The 19,623-nt window shown below is 40.3% G+C and overlaps 2 protein-coding genes across 6 annotated transcripts in view; one reads left to right on the top strand and one right to left on the bottom strand.

The window, feature by feature from the left end:
• Positions 1 to 16,253, top strand: part of LOC144501524 (splicing factor U2AF 65 kDa subunit-like) — a 43,998-nt gene extending 27,745 nt beyond the window's left edge. For all 4 annotated transcript variants that reach the window (XM_078225345.1, XM_078225344.1, XM_078225342.1 and 1 more), the window contains exons 8-11: positions 6,269 to 6,391; positions 8,773 to 8,859; positions 10,994 to 11,242; positions 12,259 to 16,253. In XM_078225345.1, coding sequence (XP_078081471.1) covers positions 6,269 to 6,391; positions 8,773 to 8,859; positions 10,994 to 11,242; positions 12,259 to 12,390 — 591 coding nt within the window. In that variant the 3' untranslated portion in view covers positions 12,391 to 16,253. The remainder of the gene's footprint in view (positions 1 to 6,268; positions 6,392 to 8,772; positions 8,860 to 10,993; positions 11,243 to 12,258) is intronic.
• LOC144501525 (uncharacterized) overlaps positions 12,610 to 19,623 on the bottom strand; it is a 100,530-nt gene continuing 93,516 nt past the window's right edge. The window contains exon 17 of one of the 2 annotated variants that reach the window (XM_078225346.1): positions 12,610 to 12,968. In XM_078225346.1, coding sequence (XP_078081472.1) covers positions 12,914 to 12,968 — 55 coding nt within the window. In that variant the 3' untranslated portion in view covers positions 12,610 to 12,913. The remainder of the gene's footprint in view (positions 12,969 to 19,623) is intronic. The other variant, XM_078225347.1, reaches the window with a different exon arrangement.

Here is a 19,623-nt window from a genome sequence, read left to right as displayed (position 1 = left end):
GGAGAAGCTGGGGTTGGTCCCCTTGGAAGAGTTTATAAGTATATTTATTAGTGTCTGGAACATACAAGTAGCTTACATTACATTACATTAACACTGCAATGAAGCTACGGTGAAAATCCCCTAGTCGCCACACTTTGGCGCCTGTTCGGGTACACTGAGGGATAGTTTAGCATGGCCAATGCACCTAACCAGCATGCCTTTCGGACTGTGGGAGAAACCGAGCACTTGGAGGAAACCCACGTGGACATGTGGAGAATGTGCAGATTCTGCACAGACAGTGACCCAAGCCGGGAATCGAACCCAGGTCCCTGGCACTGTGAGGCAGCAGTGCTAACCACTGTGCCACCGTGCTGCAGAACATTGAGAGAAGATTTGGGAAAAGTATTCAAAATCATGAGGGATCCAGCTAGAGTAGAAACTGTTTGGGAGAAACTATTCTCATTGGTGAAAGGGTCAATAACCAAATTTAGGGTGATTGGAAAATGAAGCAATAGCGACATGAATTTTTTTTTAATGCAGCAAGTGGTTATGAACTGGAATACAATGCCTGAGCATGTGGTGCGGGCAGTTTTGATCATGGCTTTCTAAAAAGGTTTGGATAAGCACTTGATGGGCAGGTGAGTGGAAATGGCTGAGTTGCTGTTACAGAGAGCTAGCACAGACACAATTGGCTGAATGACCTCTCTGCACTCTATGATTCTAGAGAACTTTCATGCAGATTGTTAATTTAAGTTTTATTCTTTTTGGCCTGTCTGGTAGACAGAATATGTCTGTTTGGGTTAACTGTTTCATGTTGGAAGAAGGGTGGGAGTGATGTGGTATACAAATCCATCTGCCATCAGAAGGTTACATAAGAAATAAGATTAGAAGGCCATTCAGCCCTTCAAGCCTGCTCTGCCATTCATTACAGTCATAACTGATCTGTTTGTTTCAGATTGCACATTCCCACCTACCCTGGTAACCTTTGATTTTCTTGCCGAACAAGAGGTTATCTACTTCTGCTTTAAAAATATTAAGTGATCCGCTTCCACCGCCTTCTGAGATAGTTCCAAAGTTGCACAACCCTTCAAGGAAAAAAAACATTCTCTTTATCTCTGTCCTCAAAGGGTGACCCTAATTTTAAAGCAGTACACCGAGTTCTGCCCTACAAGAGGAAACATCTTTTCCACATCCACCTTCTCAATACCGTTCAGAATGTTATACTTCAATCAAGTTGCTTCTCACTCTTCTAAACTCCAGTTTAAACAAACGCAGTCTGTCCAACCCTTCTTGTGAGACAATATGTTCATTCCAGGTATCAATCTAGTAAACCTCCTCTGAACTGCATCCAAATGCACTTACATCCTTAAATAAGACGACCAAACCTGCACACAGTATTCGAGATGTGGTCTCACCAATGCCATGTATAACTGAAGCATAAGGTCCTTTTATGTTCAATTCCTCTCGTAATGAAGGATTGGCCTTCTTATTACTTGCTGTATCTGCATACTAATTTTTTGTGACTCATTCAGTAGAGCACCTAGATCCCTCTGCACCTTGGAACTCTGGAGCTGCTCTCTGTTTGACTAATACTCTGCCCTTTCTGCCTGGCAAAATTGACAATGTCACATTTGTCCACGTTATGCTCATTTGGCCAGATTTTTGTACACTCACTTAATATTATCTGTGTCCCTTTTGTAGCCTCATTACGTCCTCTTCACAATTTACTTTTGTACCCATCTTTGTTTCATCAGAAAATTTAGCAACTAGACCTTCTAACCCTTCATCCAAATCATTTATATAAATGGTAAAAAGTTGAGGCCCCAGCACAGACCCCTGTAGCGCACCACTCATCACATTATTCACAGCAGAAAAAGACCCATTTATGCCAACTGTTTGCTATTAGCTAGCCAATCTTCAATCCATGCCAATGTATTGCCCTTTACACCATAAGCTTTTATTTTATTCAAGAATTTTTCATGTGACACCTTATGAAATGCCTCCTGGAAATCTAAGTACTGTACATCCAGCAGTTCCCCTTTATCTACAACACATGTGACTCCTTCAAAGAGTGACAAATTGGTTAAACATGATTTCCCTTTCACAAAGCCATGTTGACTCTGCCTGATTGCCTTGATTTTTTTCCTTGCCTTGATTTTTTTTTCCAAGTGGCCTAACATCTTTGATGGTTTCTAACAGTTTCCCTGTGACTGATGTTAGGTTAACTGGCCTAGTGTTTCGTTTTTTTCTGTCTCCATGCCTTTTTGTATAAAAGAGTTACATTTTCTATCTTCCAATCTAGTGGAACCTTCCTTGAATCTAGGGAATCTTGGAAAATTAAAACCAATGTGTCAACTATCTCACTAGCCATTTTTTTCAAGACATTTGAGTGAAGTCCATCTGGAATTTGTCAGCCTGCAAATCTAACAATTTGCTCAATACCGCTTCCTTAGTGTTTGTAATTTTCTTGTTCCTCCCTACTTTCCATTTCCTAGTTCACAGCAATTTCTGGGATGTTACTTGTGTCCCCTATAGGTGAGAAAAACCCATTTAATTCATCTGCCATAGCCCTTTTCTCCATTACCAATTCCCCAGACGCACTTTCTGTGGGACCAGTGCTCACTTTGCTAACTTCTCTTATTTAAATATCTATGGAAACTCTTGCTGTCCATTTTTATATTGCTGGCTAGCTTTCTCTCATGCTCTAGTTTATCCTCCTTTATCAACCTTTTTGTCATTCTTTTCTGACCTGCCACTCCTCTTTGTGCAAATATGCTTTTTCCTTTAAGTTTAATACAGTCTAACTTTTTTAGTTTCTTACTCAACTGTAAACGTAATCATTTTCCCAGGTTCTTTTCCTTAGTATGACAAACCAAAGGATAGGAGTTGACTCAAATTCACTTTAACAAAACAATTCTCTTTATTCAGTATTTTAGGTACCAGTACTTGGACTCACATTAGTTGCAACACTTTAACTCATTTAACTTTAAGCTTTTGACTGAAAATTAATACTACCGGTTTGAGCAAATTGGCTGGCTGTTCTCTGGTATAGATCTTCCCTCGTGGTTCTTTGTCTTCTCTGAAGATTGGCTTCAAGGCACACTTTTTGTGATGGAGTTTTTGCTGAAGACAAAGACTTAAAGTACATCTTAAACTTCTCACATTCTTCCAGCACGTTCTCTGGCACTCAGTCAATGATAGCACTGGAAACTGATCACTATTCAATTATAGCCAAAGGAGTTACTCAGAAACAACTCCCAAATATTTATACCAAGCTGCATGTAAGGCATATAGCCTCATCATGTATGGTAACAGTGGCTCCAGGGTGTCTACCACAGTCCAAACAATCATCCTTATCGTGTCAACACAGGAAAGTATCCGGTCACATCTCACAGGATAGTTCATGACTTGCTAACCTGCATCTGTGTTTAATTATAACTAGACCAAAATTTCCAGCATGCAGGATTCTCTGTTACTGTTGCCCTCACTGGTGCTGTTGGCTACTCAGCCACAAGGTAACTGCAGATGATGGGCCCTCTCCTTGAAATCTATCTTCTGCATTGGAATGTCTATTCAGTGTTTTCTGAAATATCCCTCTAAATGTCTGCCACTAATCATCTGTTGATCTATCCCTTAAGCATATTTGCCAGTTCATTGTAGTTAGCTCTGCTTTCATGCCCTCACAATTGCTCTTATTTAAGCTTAAAATACTAGCCTTGAACACACTATCTTTCCCTTAAACTGAATGTAAAATTCAGTCATATTATGATCGCTACTACTAAGGGGTGCCTTCACTGAGGTTATCAATTAATTCCATTGCACAATACCAAGTCTAACCTGCTCTCTGGTAGGCTACAGGACATGTTGTTCTAAGAAACTATCCCAAAAGCACTCTATTAGATACTCATCTGCGCCACCTTTGCCCATCTGATTTTTCCAGACTATGTTTAGATTAAAAGCTTGCTGATTATTGCAATACCTTTCTGAGAAGCTCCCATTATCTCTAACCATGCAGTTACAATTAGGGGATTTCTCATCTTAACCCAACCTGTTTTTACATCCTACTTTACTGAACTTGGGTCATCCCCCTCGTGTACTAACACCATCATTAATTAACAGACACGTGCACACTGTTCTTCCTGTCCTTTGTAAATGTCACACCATCAATATTCAGGTCCTAACCTATGTCATGGATGAAGTCCATCAGGGCCTTGTCAGGCCGCACCTCCATCAGTTTGCTGAGTACTACTTCCCTAGTGCTTGTACTTTCACCAAGTTCCTCTCTCCTTTCCACCTCCTGATTTACAGCTATAACTGGAATATTTTTTGTACCTTCTGTAGTCAGGACAGAAACAAAATATTAGTCCATTTCATCTGCCAATTCCTTATTATCTACGATTAACTTCCCATTGTCACTCTTCAGAGGGCCAACAATAACTGTACTTACTCTCTTTCTTTTTAAACACTTGTAGAAGCTCTTACTATCTGTTTTTTGAGGAGCAGTCTTGACAGCTGTCGCAGATATAACTAGATAAAGGAGGTGGTTTGACTCTTCCTATCTATCTACTCCATGGATATAAATGTGTATAAACAACTGGCATTGGTATAAAATGTTCAGTTTCTAGTTCCCTTAAGAAAAATGTTGCCTTTTTTTACATGAAATTTGGGTTTGCAAGCAGTTGAGGACAAGCAATCCAGTAAAACAGAACTCTGGCCTCCAGTCACACACTTTGGTGATCGTATATTTATTTGTATGAATTCCAATGGGATTATTCACCTATTTTGAGTGTAAGTGCTTCAAAGTGTTGTCAGCATTTAATTTGGTGAAGTTGATAATGGTGTGGTTTAATGTTAAGAGTGTGAAGGAAGAAGTTCACAACACTGGGGCCAGAAAGCAAATTGTTAGAAATATTTTTGATGGGCTTGGGGTGCCAGGGTGATGCTTGAGATAGTATCCCCTGTTTGAACTTTGCATGGTGTTTTAACACTTTCTGATGGTGTGTAGTACCAGTTGTTAATTGTATGCAAACTCTTTTAGTGGCATGGTCTAATGTAGACCTTGTTTGGGTCATTCGCTGTCCAATTCCATTGTGTTTTTAAAAAATGCTTAAAAGTCCTTTTAAAGTTAATCCAGTCAGATCCTTGTTGTCCAAGTTGTTTGTAATTAGCGGATCAGTGCAAGTATAAGAACAGACCTACAGTCAGATTACATTTATATAAAAGGAACATCTTTGGTGAATTGTGCTTGCCTCTGAAACCAAGATATGGATCCTTGGTCCTTCCTCCTCCTCCCCTGTCTTCAATTCCACATTTTATCATCCTGTGCTGTGAAAATCACTTCTAAGATTTAGCTAACTTGTATTTACAATAAGTAGCATTTTCCATTGCTACAATAATCAAGTAGGTTTTTAAATTTGACAAACTACTTTAGATTATGTAAGCTGAACGTGAAGGAACTTTTTTAAACTAAGTGGTTCTGTGGGATCATCTCTCAAATTGTGGATGTCTCTTCCTAACTTTGTTATATGCAGGCAAGAGGTGGTTGACTTTTTTTCTACATTTGGATAGTTTTGTTTAAACTAGAAAATAAGGGACGCTTTGATGATGGGGAGTTGTTGCTGATGGGACCATTGGGGAAGGGGAGTGATTATATTGTGGGTTGTTGCTGACAGGCCCATTGGAGCTTTTTGTGTGTGGGACGGATGGGGGGCCAGCTTGAACTTGGGCAAGAGACTGCCTCTGCTTACTGACCTGACTTTGGAACCCCACCACCATCATTCCGAATCATGACCAAGATTGCCACCACCAGCTGGGACCACACCCCCTGGAGTGTACAGACACGATGGATTCAGACATGAGAAATCCGGGACAAATAGCATCCTGGGAACCTCAGACACAGGACAGAGCCAAATTCCGGGACCATCCCAATTGGTCTCCCTGCCTGAATTTGAAAGATTGGTATTCTGATGTGGATTAGTGTGTAGCAGCGCCTTGATGCTGACTGCTGCATGTTTAGCTGGAAATCTTTATTCTATTGACTAGAGGCCTGTTCTTAAACTTCAGACTGTCTACATATAATTGAATTGCTTATGTTTAAAATCACATTGATCGTAAAAGGGATAGTTTATTGAATTGGCTCTTTCACCATTTTATGCACAGTACCTAAAGTATAGAGTTTTTAATTTCCAAACTCTAATAATTTGGGGAATTTGTACAGTATTTAATATTTCATTGTAACAGTTTTGAAGAATTACTCATTCAACGGTGCACTGTTGGTTTTTGTTTGCAGGTGAAAGAACTTCTGACTTCATTTGGCCCTCTTAAAGCTTTTAACCTAGTAAAGGACAGTGCAACATCTCTATCCAAAGGTTATGCCTTCTGTGAATATGTGGATGTCAATGTTACTGATCAGGTATGAACAATTCTATGTTATTGGAATTGGAAATAACGTACTGAGTTCCTTTTGAATATCACTGTTTCATAACAGGTGGCTGAATATAATGGAATAGCATATTTTGGATAATTGAGCAATGTTTTGTCAATTCATTGTCCAGTTGATAGTTTAACTGTTTCTATGCCTCAGTTAACTGGGAGTATTTATGCTGCAAGTGCTGCAGGCCAGAAAAAGTGCAGTGATAGAGTTTGTAATTTGATCTGATTGTTTCGGTAAAGTGACCATGTTGGTTTTTGGAGTGATGGAATATAAATGACTGAGGGGGGGGATATTTGAGGATAACTAAGTCAACCAGAGGCAACCTTTTCCAAGTGGCGATAGGCCCAAAAAATGAATGGTAAAACCTGGGGTGTATTGAATAAAAGGTAAGGAATGTACTTTGACATTTTTGAGTAAAAGATCATAGCGAATATCAAAATTTAAGTGGATTTGTAATGCTGCGGGTTGCCCACTTCTCATTCTGTTGTGCACTCGCTTTTGTCAGTTTGCTGTTTCTCCCTCTTTGGCTGCATCAAAAGAAGTTGCACTGTTTAGACCACCTCCTTCCTTTTGACTGCCGTGCTTTTGCTTTTTGTTATTTTGTTTGCTGTGCTTCACTTTAATGACATGGTCCCTATTTATTTTTCAAAACTCACATGTGGTTACTGGAGATCAGATGTTAATTGCATTGTTGCGGTATATTGTACATTGTCTCTTGCCTTGTTTTGCATGATGGGTGTCATGTAAATCCTTTCACATCACTTCACTTTTCTCGCTTTTGGTCAACACACTTGTGCTTCGACTGACTACACTCGGTAAGTTTGCATTAGTGCTGTCATATCTAACATTTTAAAAAAGGTGGAAATCCTTACTTTGTAACTGGTACAAACCTAAAATGACCATTGATGCCAGACAATTTACTAAACTTGTGCAATCACAACTTTTCATAGCCTTGAACAAATGTGTAAAGAATCAGTGATTGGGTTCACCAGTTGATCAAGGATTTTTCTAACATCGATTTCCAATGGTGCAAGTGCTAACAGAACAAGAATATTTAGGAATAAGAAATTGCAACTCGTTTCAACAAGCCAATCCTGACTGGTAAAGCAGCAGCAGTTCCAGAACATCAGCCTTCTAACCTGCTGCATGCAGTTTGTATGCTAAATGTACCATTGATGTAAATTAACATTTCTGTATGCAGAGCTGTTGATGACTACAGCCAGTAGTTTCCTTCTAAGGTAGTGTGACTCATTGGGCGGCATGGTGACACAGTGGTTAGCACTGCTGTCTCAAAGCGTCAGGAATCCGGGTTCGATTTCCAGCCTAGTTCACTGTGTGGAGTCTGCACGTTCTCCCCGTGTCTGTGTGGGCTTCCTCTGGGTGCTCCAGTTTCCTTCCACAGTCCAAAAGATGTGCTGGTTAGGTACATTGGCCATACTAAATTCTCCCTCAGTGTACCCAAACAGGCGCTAGAGTGTGGCAACTAGGGGATTTTCAGTAACTTCAGTGCAGTGTTAATGTAAGCCTACCTGTGACTAATAAAACTTTAACTCATTAACCGAGCATGACATCTTACCAGTCATTCTCACTCTTGCACACTTCCCATTTATTGTCTCTGCTGATGGACTGAGAGTGTAAGTCCATGTACATGGAGCAGTGGGGTCTCCTGAGAGCCACAGGTAAGGGGGAAGTGGACCACCGTCCTGAAGATTACCTTAGTCATTGGCTTCTAGGAGAGCTTGGTGACGGCCATCCTTTTGGTTCATACAGCCTGGGATCACATTGCATCTCTGGTTGCAGGCTTAAACTTCTGTGGAGACCAACACTCAAGCCTGCAAACCATAAGCATGATGAGTTTCATCAGTTTTCTGCTGGGTCTCCACCAGGGGCTTCAGGTATGTCTACTTCCTACCAGCTGATCCTTGCAAAGTTGTGGAGAAGCCCACGGATTCGGTTGGCTGCTTTTTGGTGGGTGTATAATAGAGTGTCAATAGGGAATTGGGATTCAAAATGGGGACTTGGTAAAACCTAATTTGAGGCCTGATATAATTCATGCTGTTCTGTACTGTTATACAGCATATGTAACAATGTGCAGTTTGTGTTGTAGAATCATGTATTTAAATTGGCTGATATTGGGGATGATTTGTTTTATCCACTGAATAATGAAATCATAACTGGATTATAAAGAACATTGTTGCAGTTTGCTGCATGAAAGTCCACAAAGGAAATCTTCCCCAGTTTGTGTGCTTGTGTTTTGAGCCTAGATAATATTGAACATTTGAAAATGATGCAGTTCTTGGACAGTTTTCACCAAACATGCTTCTATCCTGCCTGTTCTGAATGATGTGTGTTCTTTTTAGGCTATCGCAGGGTTGAATGGAATGCAGCTTGGGGATAAGAAGCTTATAGTGCAGAGAGCAAGCGTTGGTGCAAAGAATGCCAATCCGGTAACTAATTTCCATTTCCTTTGTCAATCTGACCTTCACACAGTGCTAGGAAACTTCCCAGGCATTGAACAGCTATCTCCTTATATATGTAAAATTGGCAAACCTGCTCATATCTGCCCCCTTCCCATCAAGTCTCTTTTTACCAATTTTTCAAATTCCGTACTACTATATGTGACCTGTTTGCTACAAATGTACAGGGTTGAGTGGAAGTTGTGGTTTCTCAAATAATGACCTCCCAGTATCAAATTTTCTCCCCTTTAAAGAAATTTGACTCCTTGTTGGATTCAGATTTCATATATAATTATCAACCTAGCATACCTTTTTAAACCAAATATCTACTTGTACGTAAACTTTGGTCAGCAGGCTATTCAGCTGGTGAAAGACTATCACAATTGGGATTTATCCTGTCCTCCCCTAAACGTACGCACACACTTCCAGTAGGGGAGTTGCTGGTTAGGAATGGGAAGTGGAACCCATCTTTTTTTTTCTCTTCGCAAACACTATGCTGAAGCCAATTGGAGTATTCCTCCTATCACCTAGGCTGACTCAACATGCTGTGGAGATCCATTCTGAGGGCATTGGGTCTGTGTGCTTCAGCTGTCCTCGCTGAATAAACTTGCCAAGGATTTTCTGTCCGTGCGTTTCATGGCTGTGTCACCTACACTTGGCAAACATTTTCAGATAAGGTAACCCTCTCACCACACCAATATAGTTAGTAGTTGAATTGATGGCTTCTTGCCATGCTGTGGTAGGTGCCTGAAAGTCATTCTGCAAACCATAGAGCAATGGGCATTTACAGCACAGACGAAAGCAATTTATTTCTTCATATCTGTGCTAGCTCTTTGCTAAAATAATCCAAAACTAATCGTACTGCGTTGTCCCTTGAGTTTTTTTAACTTTTACCCTTTTTTTAAAAAGCTGTGGCCTGTGCCACTCTAAGTGGTATTAACATTTTCTGGGCTGCTAAATATGTTTACTTTGCTTGAGTTTGAAATTGTACTGCTTCTTTTAGAAAAAAAATAAAGTCAAAATCAGCTAGTGATACATTTATAAGCTAGATATACAAGCACTATGCATCTCAGCTATTCATCCAGTTGATCCAGGCATGCAAATCCACCAAGAATAGTTTAGTAGAGTCATTGAGTTATTTCTGGCACAGGAGGAGCTGTTCAGCCCATCAAGTTCATGTACCATTTATACACATGAAATGAGAGGTGCTTTTTAACATTTCACTGAGAATTAATTTGCCTTGGCTAAATCCCATAAATGTTTTACAAAGGTTTACCAGGAAAATACCAAGGAAAGATTTAAGAGCCTGGGGTTGGTTGGTTTCTTTTCAGCAGAGAAGGTTAAGTGATGACTTAAATCATCCAAAATTTCAGGGTTTTGATGGAGCAAGTAACATGAAAATAATTTCTTTGACAATGAAAATAACTCCTCTAACGAGGACTTTTAACCAGATGTTCTGGAATTAAAATAATTGGCTAAAGAATGAAAGAGGAAATAAGATTTTTTTTCTCAATTATTAATGCTGTATTTAAAATGGGTTTGATTCCATCTGAACTTTCAAAGGTCTGCAGTGCATTTCCTTTTGTTATTTACCTCGATTGGAGTAGCCCTTTCACCTTTGTCTGATGCTGGTAGCTTTAAGACGCTGTCTTGGGCTTTGAGCACATTATCTAGGCTTGACATACCATCTTGATGTAATGTTAAACCAAGGCCTCATCTATGCATTCAGAGACAAACGTTCACGATGAACATTGGAATTCTGACCAACTTTCTTTTTCTAAGTAAACCAGAAACGGGTTAAATGGATATTCATCCCACTCTATGCAGTTGGGTTTTTGTTTCACAAAATAGGTGCCAGTTTAGACTGAATGGCGATTAGCAAAGCTGTTGACCAATGGGATGCTGTTGTTTTCTTTCTAGTGCCCATCATCCTTTCTTTCATTACTTGTAGTTTTTCCTCCAATGTTAGTAGTGATAATCAGCTGCAATGAGGATGATTTGGTTCAAACCTTTGCGGATGTAGAGGAACATGATTATATTCCCATCCTCTTAAAGCTGTAATGTTGTGGAGTGGTAGCTGATGAGCATTTAATTTGCGACAAATCCCATTTTTTTTCTGTTACAGAGTGCCATTATCCAAACACCAGTGACTGTGCAGGTACCGGGCCTTCCATCAATGCAAGCTCAGAACACGGGGCTGCCCACTGACGTGTTGTGCCTGTTAAACATGGTGTCACCAGATGAACTTATTGACGATGAGGAGTATGAGGAAATCCTGGAAGACATTAGAGAAGAGTGTAGCAAATATGGGACTGTGAAATCCATTGAAATCCCACGACCACTGGATGGGCTAGAAGTGCCTGGCTGCGGCAAGGTAAATGAATGACTGCGTTAGGTCAGAACAGATTAAAATCTCTGACTGATGAGCTGCTGTTGAAGTTGAATGTTTGAACCACTTAATCATTCTATTACATTTGCCAGTTCGGTGTGTAACAAAGCTATGAGAAAACGGTTAAGTTTTGAAAGTCAGTACTTGATCAGAATCTGTGGAACCTAATTTTTTATTTAGTTAATTCCCTCGCGTGGTAGCATTCAACCATTTATATTTGGAGATGACTCTGATGTCAAAACCAAAGATTTCTTCAACATTAGTTAAAAATTAGTCAAACAAAATCAGGAATTTGAGGCTTCCAAAATATCACATCATCATTAATATAAACTCTGCTGTCCAGTTGGATTAGTTGATAAATTCTGGCCAACAAGGATCTGTGTTTATGTTGCTAATATCTCTTTATCAAATACTATTGCTGCTCTTGGTTTCCAAGTAGGGAGAGGGTGTGGAAGAGCTGTAGCTGGAAACTATGTACATTGTGTTATTGAGGATAGATCTTGTGACTATTCATGCTCAACAGAAAATCTAGTTGTAGATGAAAATAAGGTTCCCAATGAGTGGCCTCTTTCTCTTCCTTTTCCTCCACCCCCACAACAAACACCATTCTGATCGCCCCCCCAGTCTAACAATATAATTAAGAGCAGAAAGCCAAAAACAAACATATAAAATTATTTATGCTTCGTGCAGCAAGCTGTCTATTCTAAACAAATTACCAGGAAGTCTCAATCTTCTTGAAGGAAGATTGAGACTTCAGTAAATGAAGTGGACATTAATGCTCACGACAATTGCAGTTAGTAACTAGGAAGTGCACTTAAAACTGGGGAAAATCAACTTTGTTGTTCAGTGGTGAAGCTGATAACTACGAAAATGGGCAATTCAGTCCTCGGGCCTTTCCCTGTGGTTCAAAGCAAGAGGACTCTTTATTGCTGTGCTGATTTGCTTTTTGTTGAGCCTTATTTTGTTTAACAAATAACTTTTTTTGTTTTTTTTCTGAACAGATATTTGTAGAATTCATCTCTCCTCTAGACTGCCAAAAAGCAATGCAAGCACTAACAGGCCGAAAGTTTGCCAACAGAGTTGTAGTTACCAAGTACTATGACCCAGAATTGTACCACAGACGTGACTTCTAACAACACATCCCAGGCGGGGTCAACATGCTGTCCGCATTTCTGACTAAAAAGCTTTGTTCATAGCTACTAGATTTGTATAAAATGGCACAGGTTTGGATAGGTTTGTAGTAGTCAAATTCAGTTTATTTTTAGCACGGATGTCTTTGTGTTGTAAGTGATCTGATTGATCTGGGTAAAGATCGATGTTGCAGGAGATGTAATAGCAAGAGACTTGTAAATGGGATTGTATCTTTTATATAGTGTTGGGCAAAATTTCTTTCAGCTTACAGAGCAAAGCTGTGTACGGGCTGTTTCTGCCAGTCTGGTGAAACTGGTATGAGCAATATACCTGGTTTCATCCAATAAACTTTGAAATGGAAAAATCGGTTTTACTGGTCATACATCATACAAGCTACTTGCAAAGTGTCTGGACCAGTAACAACTGCTTTTCTCCTCAGGCTTTGTGTTTTGGCTCTCCGTTGCTTCTGTCCTGGCTGTAATTAAGCAAGCAATTTTGATGAAATGTTCCATCTTGACAGTCAAGCTACTTCTCAAAGTGCTGGGCAGCAAATGATCTGGCTTCTTCAATTCTGGAGCGACTGTAAAGACATTATTTATTAATTATTATTACAGGACCAGCTCTAAAGCTCTGTTGTATTATAGAGGTGTGGAGTCAACTTCCATTTCAAAAGCAAAATTGCAGAAAAGACAAAATACAACAATACGCCAATTGCATTTCCTTTGTGCATTGTGTGTATATGTGTAAACTACTTTTATACAAAGAATTGGTTCACAGCTTCGCTACACGCAATGTGAGGGAGAATTCTCTTATCTATGGTTTATAAATGTGAGCATAGATGAAGTTACAACTATAATTAAATACAATTGCAGACTAAAAAAGTATCCAATAAGATCCAGATAGATTGATGCGAAAAGCAACAATGTACAAAATGCTAATTTGTATCTTTGTGATATAACTTAGTAAGAAAAACTATCCTTCTCCAACAGCAGCAATGGAATAAATGTTTCTTCAACCCCATCTGAAACTGGATGTTTCCACAGCCACAGACCACCATCGTACTGTTTTATATGTTAATTTGGGAAGGGTTTGGTTCCTGCCCTGTTTGCAAAACATACTGTGCTAATGCAGTGGTTCTCACTGTGGTGAGGAGAGAGTCTGAATTGTAATTTCTTTTCAGCTTCCACCTGTAGGTGTGTGACCGATCTGCCACTAGCAGCAGATCAGTTATGTGATCCCCTAATAACAGCAGTGTAAATACCGGGTAATACAGAATTAAACTAATAAAACCAAAGAACATTATTCTCTCGAGACTGGATTGTCTTTTGCAATCCCTAGTACCTGTGGAAGGATTTGAATTTTACCATGAAAATTACAATACACAAATTTAGTATTTCAATCCAACAATGCATGTTGGTGTTTCTCATCCAACACAACCAGTAGTCCCTTTCCCTTTATCTGATTTTCTTTCAGATAACAATCTTAACAAGTGGGCAAAACATTTGTAATCACTACCTGGCCAATGTGCAAATAAAAGAAAATTGGTGGGTTATGTTAACTGGCATAGAATTCTTCCATTTGATTTTACTTTTTACACAACACTTGATTGGTGTTGAGCACCTAGGTGGTAAATGTGAAAATCTAGCCTATGGTTTCTGCTTTCAGTTGGTCATTCTGGGAATAGATTTAATTTGTTTGTTTTTTTTTTCAATTGTTTCCTTGTTCTCATTCCTTTAATTACTGAAGCATGCACCATTCCTGTCTCATTCCTTAAACACTTATCAAATCACACGATAATCTCCTCTATTTGGAAGCCTTTCCTATTTGTATTTTCTCATACCAGACACAACATTGCCTCAGTACCTTGCTTACTGTGTGGATCAGGAGTTACATTTACCGCTTCCAACTGTGATCTGAGAAGATTTTATACAGATTCACTGTTACATCTCAACTCTATCTCTTGCCATAAAACACTATTATTGTACATTTTTAATGAGCTTATCCACAGCAGCTTCTAATAGTGTCCTGGTCAATATTTATCCTTTAACCAACATCACAAAAAAACAATATCTGGTCATTACCACGTTGCTGTTTGTGGGCATTTGCTAAGTGCAAATTAGCTGCTGCGTTACAACAGTGATTACACGTCACAAAAAGGTATTTCATTTGCTGTAAAGAGCTTTCAGACACCTGGTGACTGTGAAATGCGCTATATAATTGCGAGTCGTCTTTTCTTTAATATCCAGGGAACCTTGTCCCTAAATCAGTCTCTTCCACATCAACCAACCTTCCACCATTCAAAATATTAACTTTTTTACCAAAATGCATTTTAATTTGTGGTGAACATGATTACTACTAGATAAGACCGTGGTCTCTACGGCATAAAAAAGGGAGGTTAGACAGTTAAAATGTGAGAGCAGGTGAACACCACTGTCTTGAATGCAACTCTGATTTGGCCAAAATCTGCACTAGAAGCAGTTCAGAAGAGGAATACAAAATTGGGGTGAGTGATTGGCTGCTGATACCAATTTGTACTATCGGAGATTGGTTTGTTTCTTCTGTTGAGAACTTTTAGTTTTGTTGAATTGTGGGTGCAAAATACAGTGTTAGAGTTTGAGAAACTGGAAAATCACTTCTTCGAACATGTGAATTGTTACACTTTTTTTCTCTCCTTCCTCAGCAAACAACCAGGCAAAATGAAGAAATATTCATTTTTATTTATTAAATTTGAGTTTACTGTTGTATTTTGGCCAACAAGTTCCTCTTTTTAACTTTTTTACACACTAGTAACATTTTAAGCAGAATCTTTTTCCACAGTTTTCCCACAGGCAACTTTGACACAGCTTGCCCAGCCTCTGAACTTCATGAGCTGTGGTCCAGATAACCAAGCAAAATTTAGTTTGGTGGCATTTCACTACAGACTTCAATTCTGACTGCAGACTTTCCTGAAGCCACCTGGCTGCCCTTTTCAGGGGAAAAGAGAGAAATCGTCTTCCCCAGTTAGTTTGTGAGGAGTGAGGTTCAGCAAGAAATGGGGAGCAAATCTCCATTGTTGTCTTGGATGACTGTTTGTTTGAGAAACCAGTATCCACACAATTAATGGTGCACAAGGTACCTTAAATAACTTGAAAAACCATTGCTCCATTATAAGTTGTAATGTACTACAGAGAGTTGTGTTGAATAATTTGGTGATCTTGTGCAGCGTCTTTGAAAATGAGCTCATTTGTTTTCCATGGCACACTGCACGGTTTTGTTTATGTAAATTGAGATTGTGATTCTAAAGATAAAAATGGCAATGCATCTGTGGCAATTTAAGGTAAGTGAAATTACTTCTGGCACATTCAACAGTGTTTATGCTGAATCAGAATATGAACTAATGCTAACAAAGCCACAGAAGGTGGTTTTTCAATCAATTTACTTGACTCCCTATGTGCATGCAGTATTTTGAGTGCTTTTGTGTCCCCACTGTTCACTGAGGCATTTTTACTGACCAATTTTCATTTAGATTGCTGTTGATGTACGTTATTTGTTTGCATTTGTAAATTGTGTCTGTTTTTAAATCATCTCTTTCCCAAACTCTTACTATTGAGTTGCACATCTGACAGAATTAGTGGCAATGCTGCTGCTGGACCAAGCTGCGGAAGGTAATTGAATAGCTGGGGGGGGTGGCCTTCTCTATATTCTCTGGTTGGCCCCTTCATCAGCGCTATAATTGTCAGGAAGGTACTTTGTACCACTCTGGTGTATGCGTGCACCAATCTCCCTTGGAATGTTGTTAGGAAAAGTTAATGCTCATGACCAGTGTGTAAAAACGAAAACCTTTTTTGTTAAATTTGTATATAATTAAAACCATGTTTGGATGATTTCCATGCATCTGTGGTTATTTAGAAAGCTAGAGTCTTTCCTCTTCACGTGTTGGCAGCAGTGGGTTATGAATTTACAATGGTACTCCTCCCTTCCTCCTCCCCATTAATGTCAAAACCTCATTTATTTTCTGCATGACTAATATTTCTACGGAACAGAGATAAACCTCTGTCATACACTTTGTAATGCCAAAAGTTCTGTGCTGGTTAAAAATGACAACATCCAACCACGAGAAATTATTTTATTCATTCGTGGGACATGAGCGTCGCTGGCTGACCAGCATTTATTGCCCATCCCTAGTTGCCCTTGTGGTAGTGAGCCGCTGCCTTGAATCGCTGCTGTCCGTGTGCTGTGGGTTAACCCACAATGCTGTTAGGGAGGGAATTCCAGGATTTTGACCTAGCGACTGCGAAGGATATATTTCCAAGTCAGGATGGTGAGTGGCTTGGAGGGGAGCTTGCAGGGTGGCACGGTAGCACAGTGGTTAGCACCGCTGCCTCACAGCGCCAGGGACCCAGGTTCAATTCCTGGCTTGGGTCACTGTCTATGTGGAGTTTGCACGTTCTCCCTGTGTCTGCGTGGGTTTCCTCCGGGTGCTCCAGTTTCCTCCCACATTCTGAAAGACGTGCTGGTTAGGTGCATTGACCTGAACAGGCGCCGGACTGTAGCGACTAGGGGAATTTCATAGTAACTTCATTGTAGTGTTAATGTAACCTTACTTGTGACTAATAAAAAAATAAACAAATTAATGAACTGCAGGTGGTGGTGTTCCCATTTATCTGCTGCTCTTATCCTTCTAGATGGAAGTGGTCGTGGGTTTGGAAGGTGCTGTTTAAGGATCTTTTGTAAATTGCTGCCGTGCATCTTGTAGATAGTACACACTGCTGCTACTGAGCAATGGTGGTGGAGGGATTGAATGTTTGTAGATGTGGCGTCAATCAAGTGGACTGCTTTGTCCTAGATGGTGTCAAGCTTCTTGTGTTGTTGGAGCTGCACCCATCCAGGCAAGTGGGGGAGTATTCCATCACACTCCTGACTTATGCCTTGTGGATAGGCTTTGGGGAGTCAGGAGGTGAGTTACTCACTGCAGTATTCCGATGTGGTTATGTGGCGAGTCCAGAAATTGCCAAGTTGTATAATGTTTCTCCAAAATGACTGCTGTACACCAAGCTTCAACGCTGCACATAGTTTGTGCAGTCTGTTGTTCCTTTAGACTACAATTCAATCCTTTTTTAGAAACAAATAATCCTCTCCCTTCTGTCTTTATGAAGGTGTCCACTTACGACAGTATGCACAGCTGTCGGTTGATATCTCTCTCTCATGCAAGAATAGACTTTGACTGAATTTGTGATTTAATAAAAATAGGCCCTGGCTGTTATTGTTTACTGTGATGTCATCTGTGGTTCAGAGGTAGTATTTTGAGAGTTAATTTTACTCCAAAGACGTGATCATAAAAATCTAGATTGATACTCCATTACAATACTAAGGATATGCTGCACTGTCAAAAACCTTGGCTCAAAACCTGCTATTAACATATTCTATCTACTTTCGAGATAGCGACCACAATTCGGTGTCTTTCGTTATTGCAATGGAGAGGGATAGGGCCGTACAGCAGGGCAAGGTTTATAATTGGGGGAGGGGTAATTATGATGCAATTAGGCAAGAATTAGGGAGCATAAGATGGGAACAGAAACTGTCAGGGAAAGGCACAAATGAAAAGTGGAGCTTGTTCAAGGAACAAATACTGGGTGCCCTTGATAGGTATGTCCCTGTCAGGCAGGGAGGAAATGGCCGAATGAGGGAACCATGGTTCACAAAAGAGGTTGCATGTCTAGTCAAGAGGAAGAAGGAAGCATATGTAAGGATGAGAAAACAAGGTTCAGTTGGGTCCATTGAGGGTTACAAGTTAGCAAGGAATGAGCTGAAAAAAGGGCTTAGGATAGCTAGGAGGGGGCATGAGAAGTCCTTGGCGGGTTGGATCAAGGAAAACCCCAAGGCTTTTTACTCATGTGAGGAATAAAAGAATGACCAGGGTGAAGTTAGGGCCGGTCAAGGACAGTAGTGGGAACTTGTGTATGGAGTCAGTAGAGATGGGAGAGGCGATGAATGAATACTTTTCTTCAGTGTTCACCAAGGAGAGGGGCCATGTCTTTGAGGATGAGAGTGATACAGGCTAATAGGCTGGAGGAGGCAGATGTTCTGAGGGAAGATGTATTAGCAATTTTGAAAAACCTGAAGGTCGATAAGTCCTCTGGGCCAGATGAGATGTATCCTAGGATTCTTTGGGAGGCAAGGGATGAGATTGCAGAGCTTTTGGCTTTGATCTTTGGGTCCTCACTGTCCATGGGGATAGTGCCAGAGGACTGGAGAGTGGCGAATGTTGTTCCTCTGTTCAAAATAGGAATGACCCTGGTAATTATAGGCCAGTTAGTCTTACTTCGGTGGTCGGTAAGTTAATGGAAAAGGTCCTGAGGGATAGGATTTATGACCATTTGGAAAGATGCAGCTTAATCCGGGATAGTCAACACGGATTCGTGAAGGGTAAGTCTTGCCTCACAAATTTGATTGAATTTTTTGAGGAGGTAACTAAGTGTGTCGATGAAGGTAGAGCAGTTGATGTCATAGACACGGATTTTAGTAAGGCGTTTGATAAGGTTCCCCATGGTAGGCTCATGAAGAAAGTAAGGAGGTGTGGGATAGAGGGAAATTTGGCCGATTGGATAAGTAACTGGCTATCTCATAGAAGACAGAGGGTGGTGGTGGATGGAAAATTTTCAGACTGGAGACCAGTTACCAGTGGTGTGCCACAAGGATCAGTGCTGGGTCCTCTGCTATTTGTGATTTTTATAAATGACTTGGAGGAGGGGGCTGTAGGGTGGATCAGTAAATTTGCTGATGACACCAAGATTGGTGGAGTAGTGGATGAGGTGGAGGGCTGTTGTAGGCTGCAAAGAGACATTGATAGGATGCAGAGCTGGGCCGAAAAATGGCAGATGGAGTTTAACCCTGATAAGTGCGAGGTGATTCATTTTGGTAGGACAAAGGTAGGGTTCTGAGGAATGTGGAGGAACAGGGAGATCTTGGGGTTCATATCCACAGATCTCTGAAGGTTGCCACTCAAGGTGGATAGAACCGTGAAGATGGCCTATAGTGTGTTAGCGTTTATTAACAGGGGGTTTGAGTTTAAGAGCCGTGGGGTTATACTGCAACTGTACAGGACCTTGGTGAGACCACATTTGGAATATTGTGTGCAGTTCTGGTCACCTCACTATAAGAAGGATGTGGATGCACTGGAAAGAGTGCAAAGGAGATTTACCAGGATGCTGCCTGGTTTGTAGGTCTTATGAGGAAAGGTTGAGGGAGTTCGTGGT

This window comes from Mustelus asterias, chromosome 12 (genome assembly GCF_964213995.1).
Source record: "Mustelus asterias chromosome 12, sMusAst1.hap1.1, whole genome shotgun sequence".
Classification (NCBI taxonomy): Eukaryota; Metazoa; Chordata; class Chondrichthyes; order Carcharhiniformes; family Triakidae; genus Mustelus; species Mustelus asterias.
This window is presented reverse-complemented; position numbering and strand designations above follow the sequence as displayed.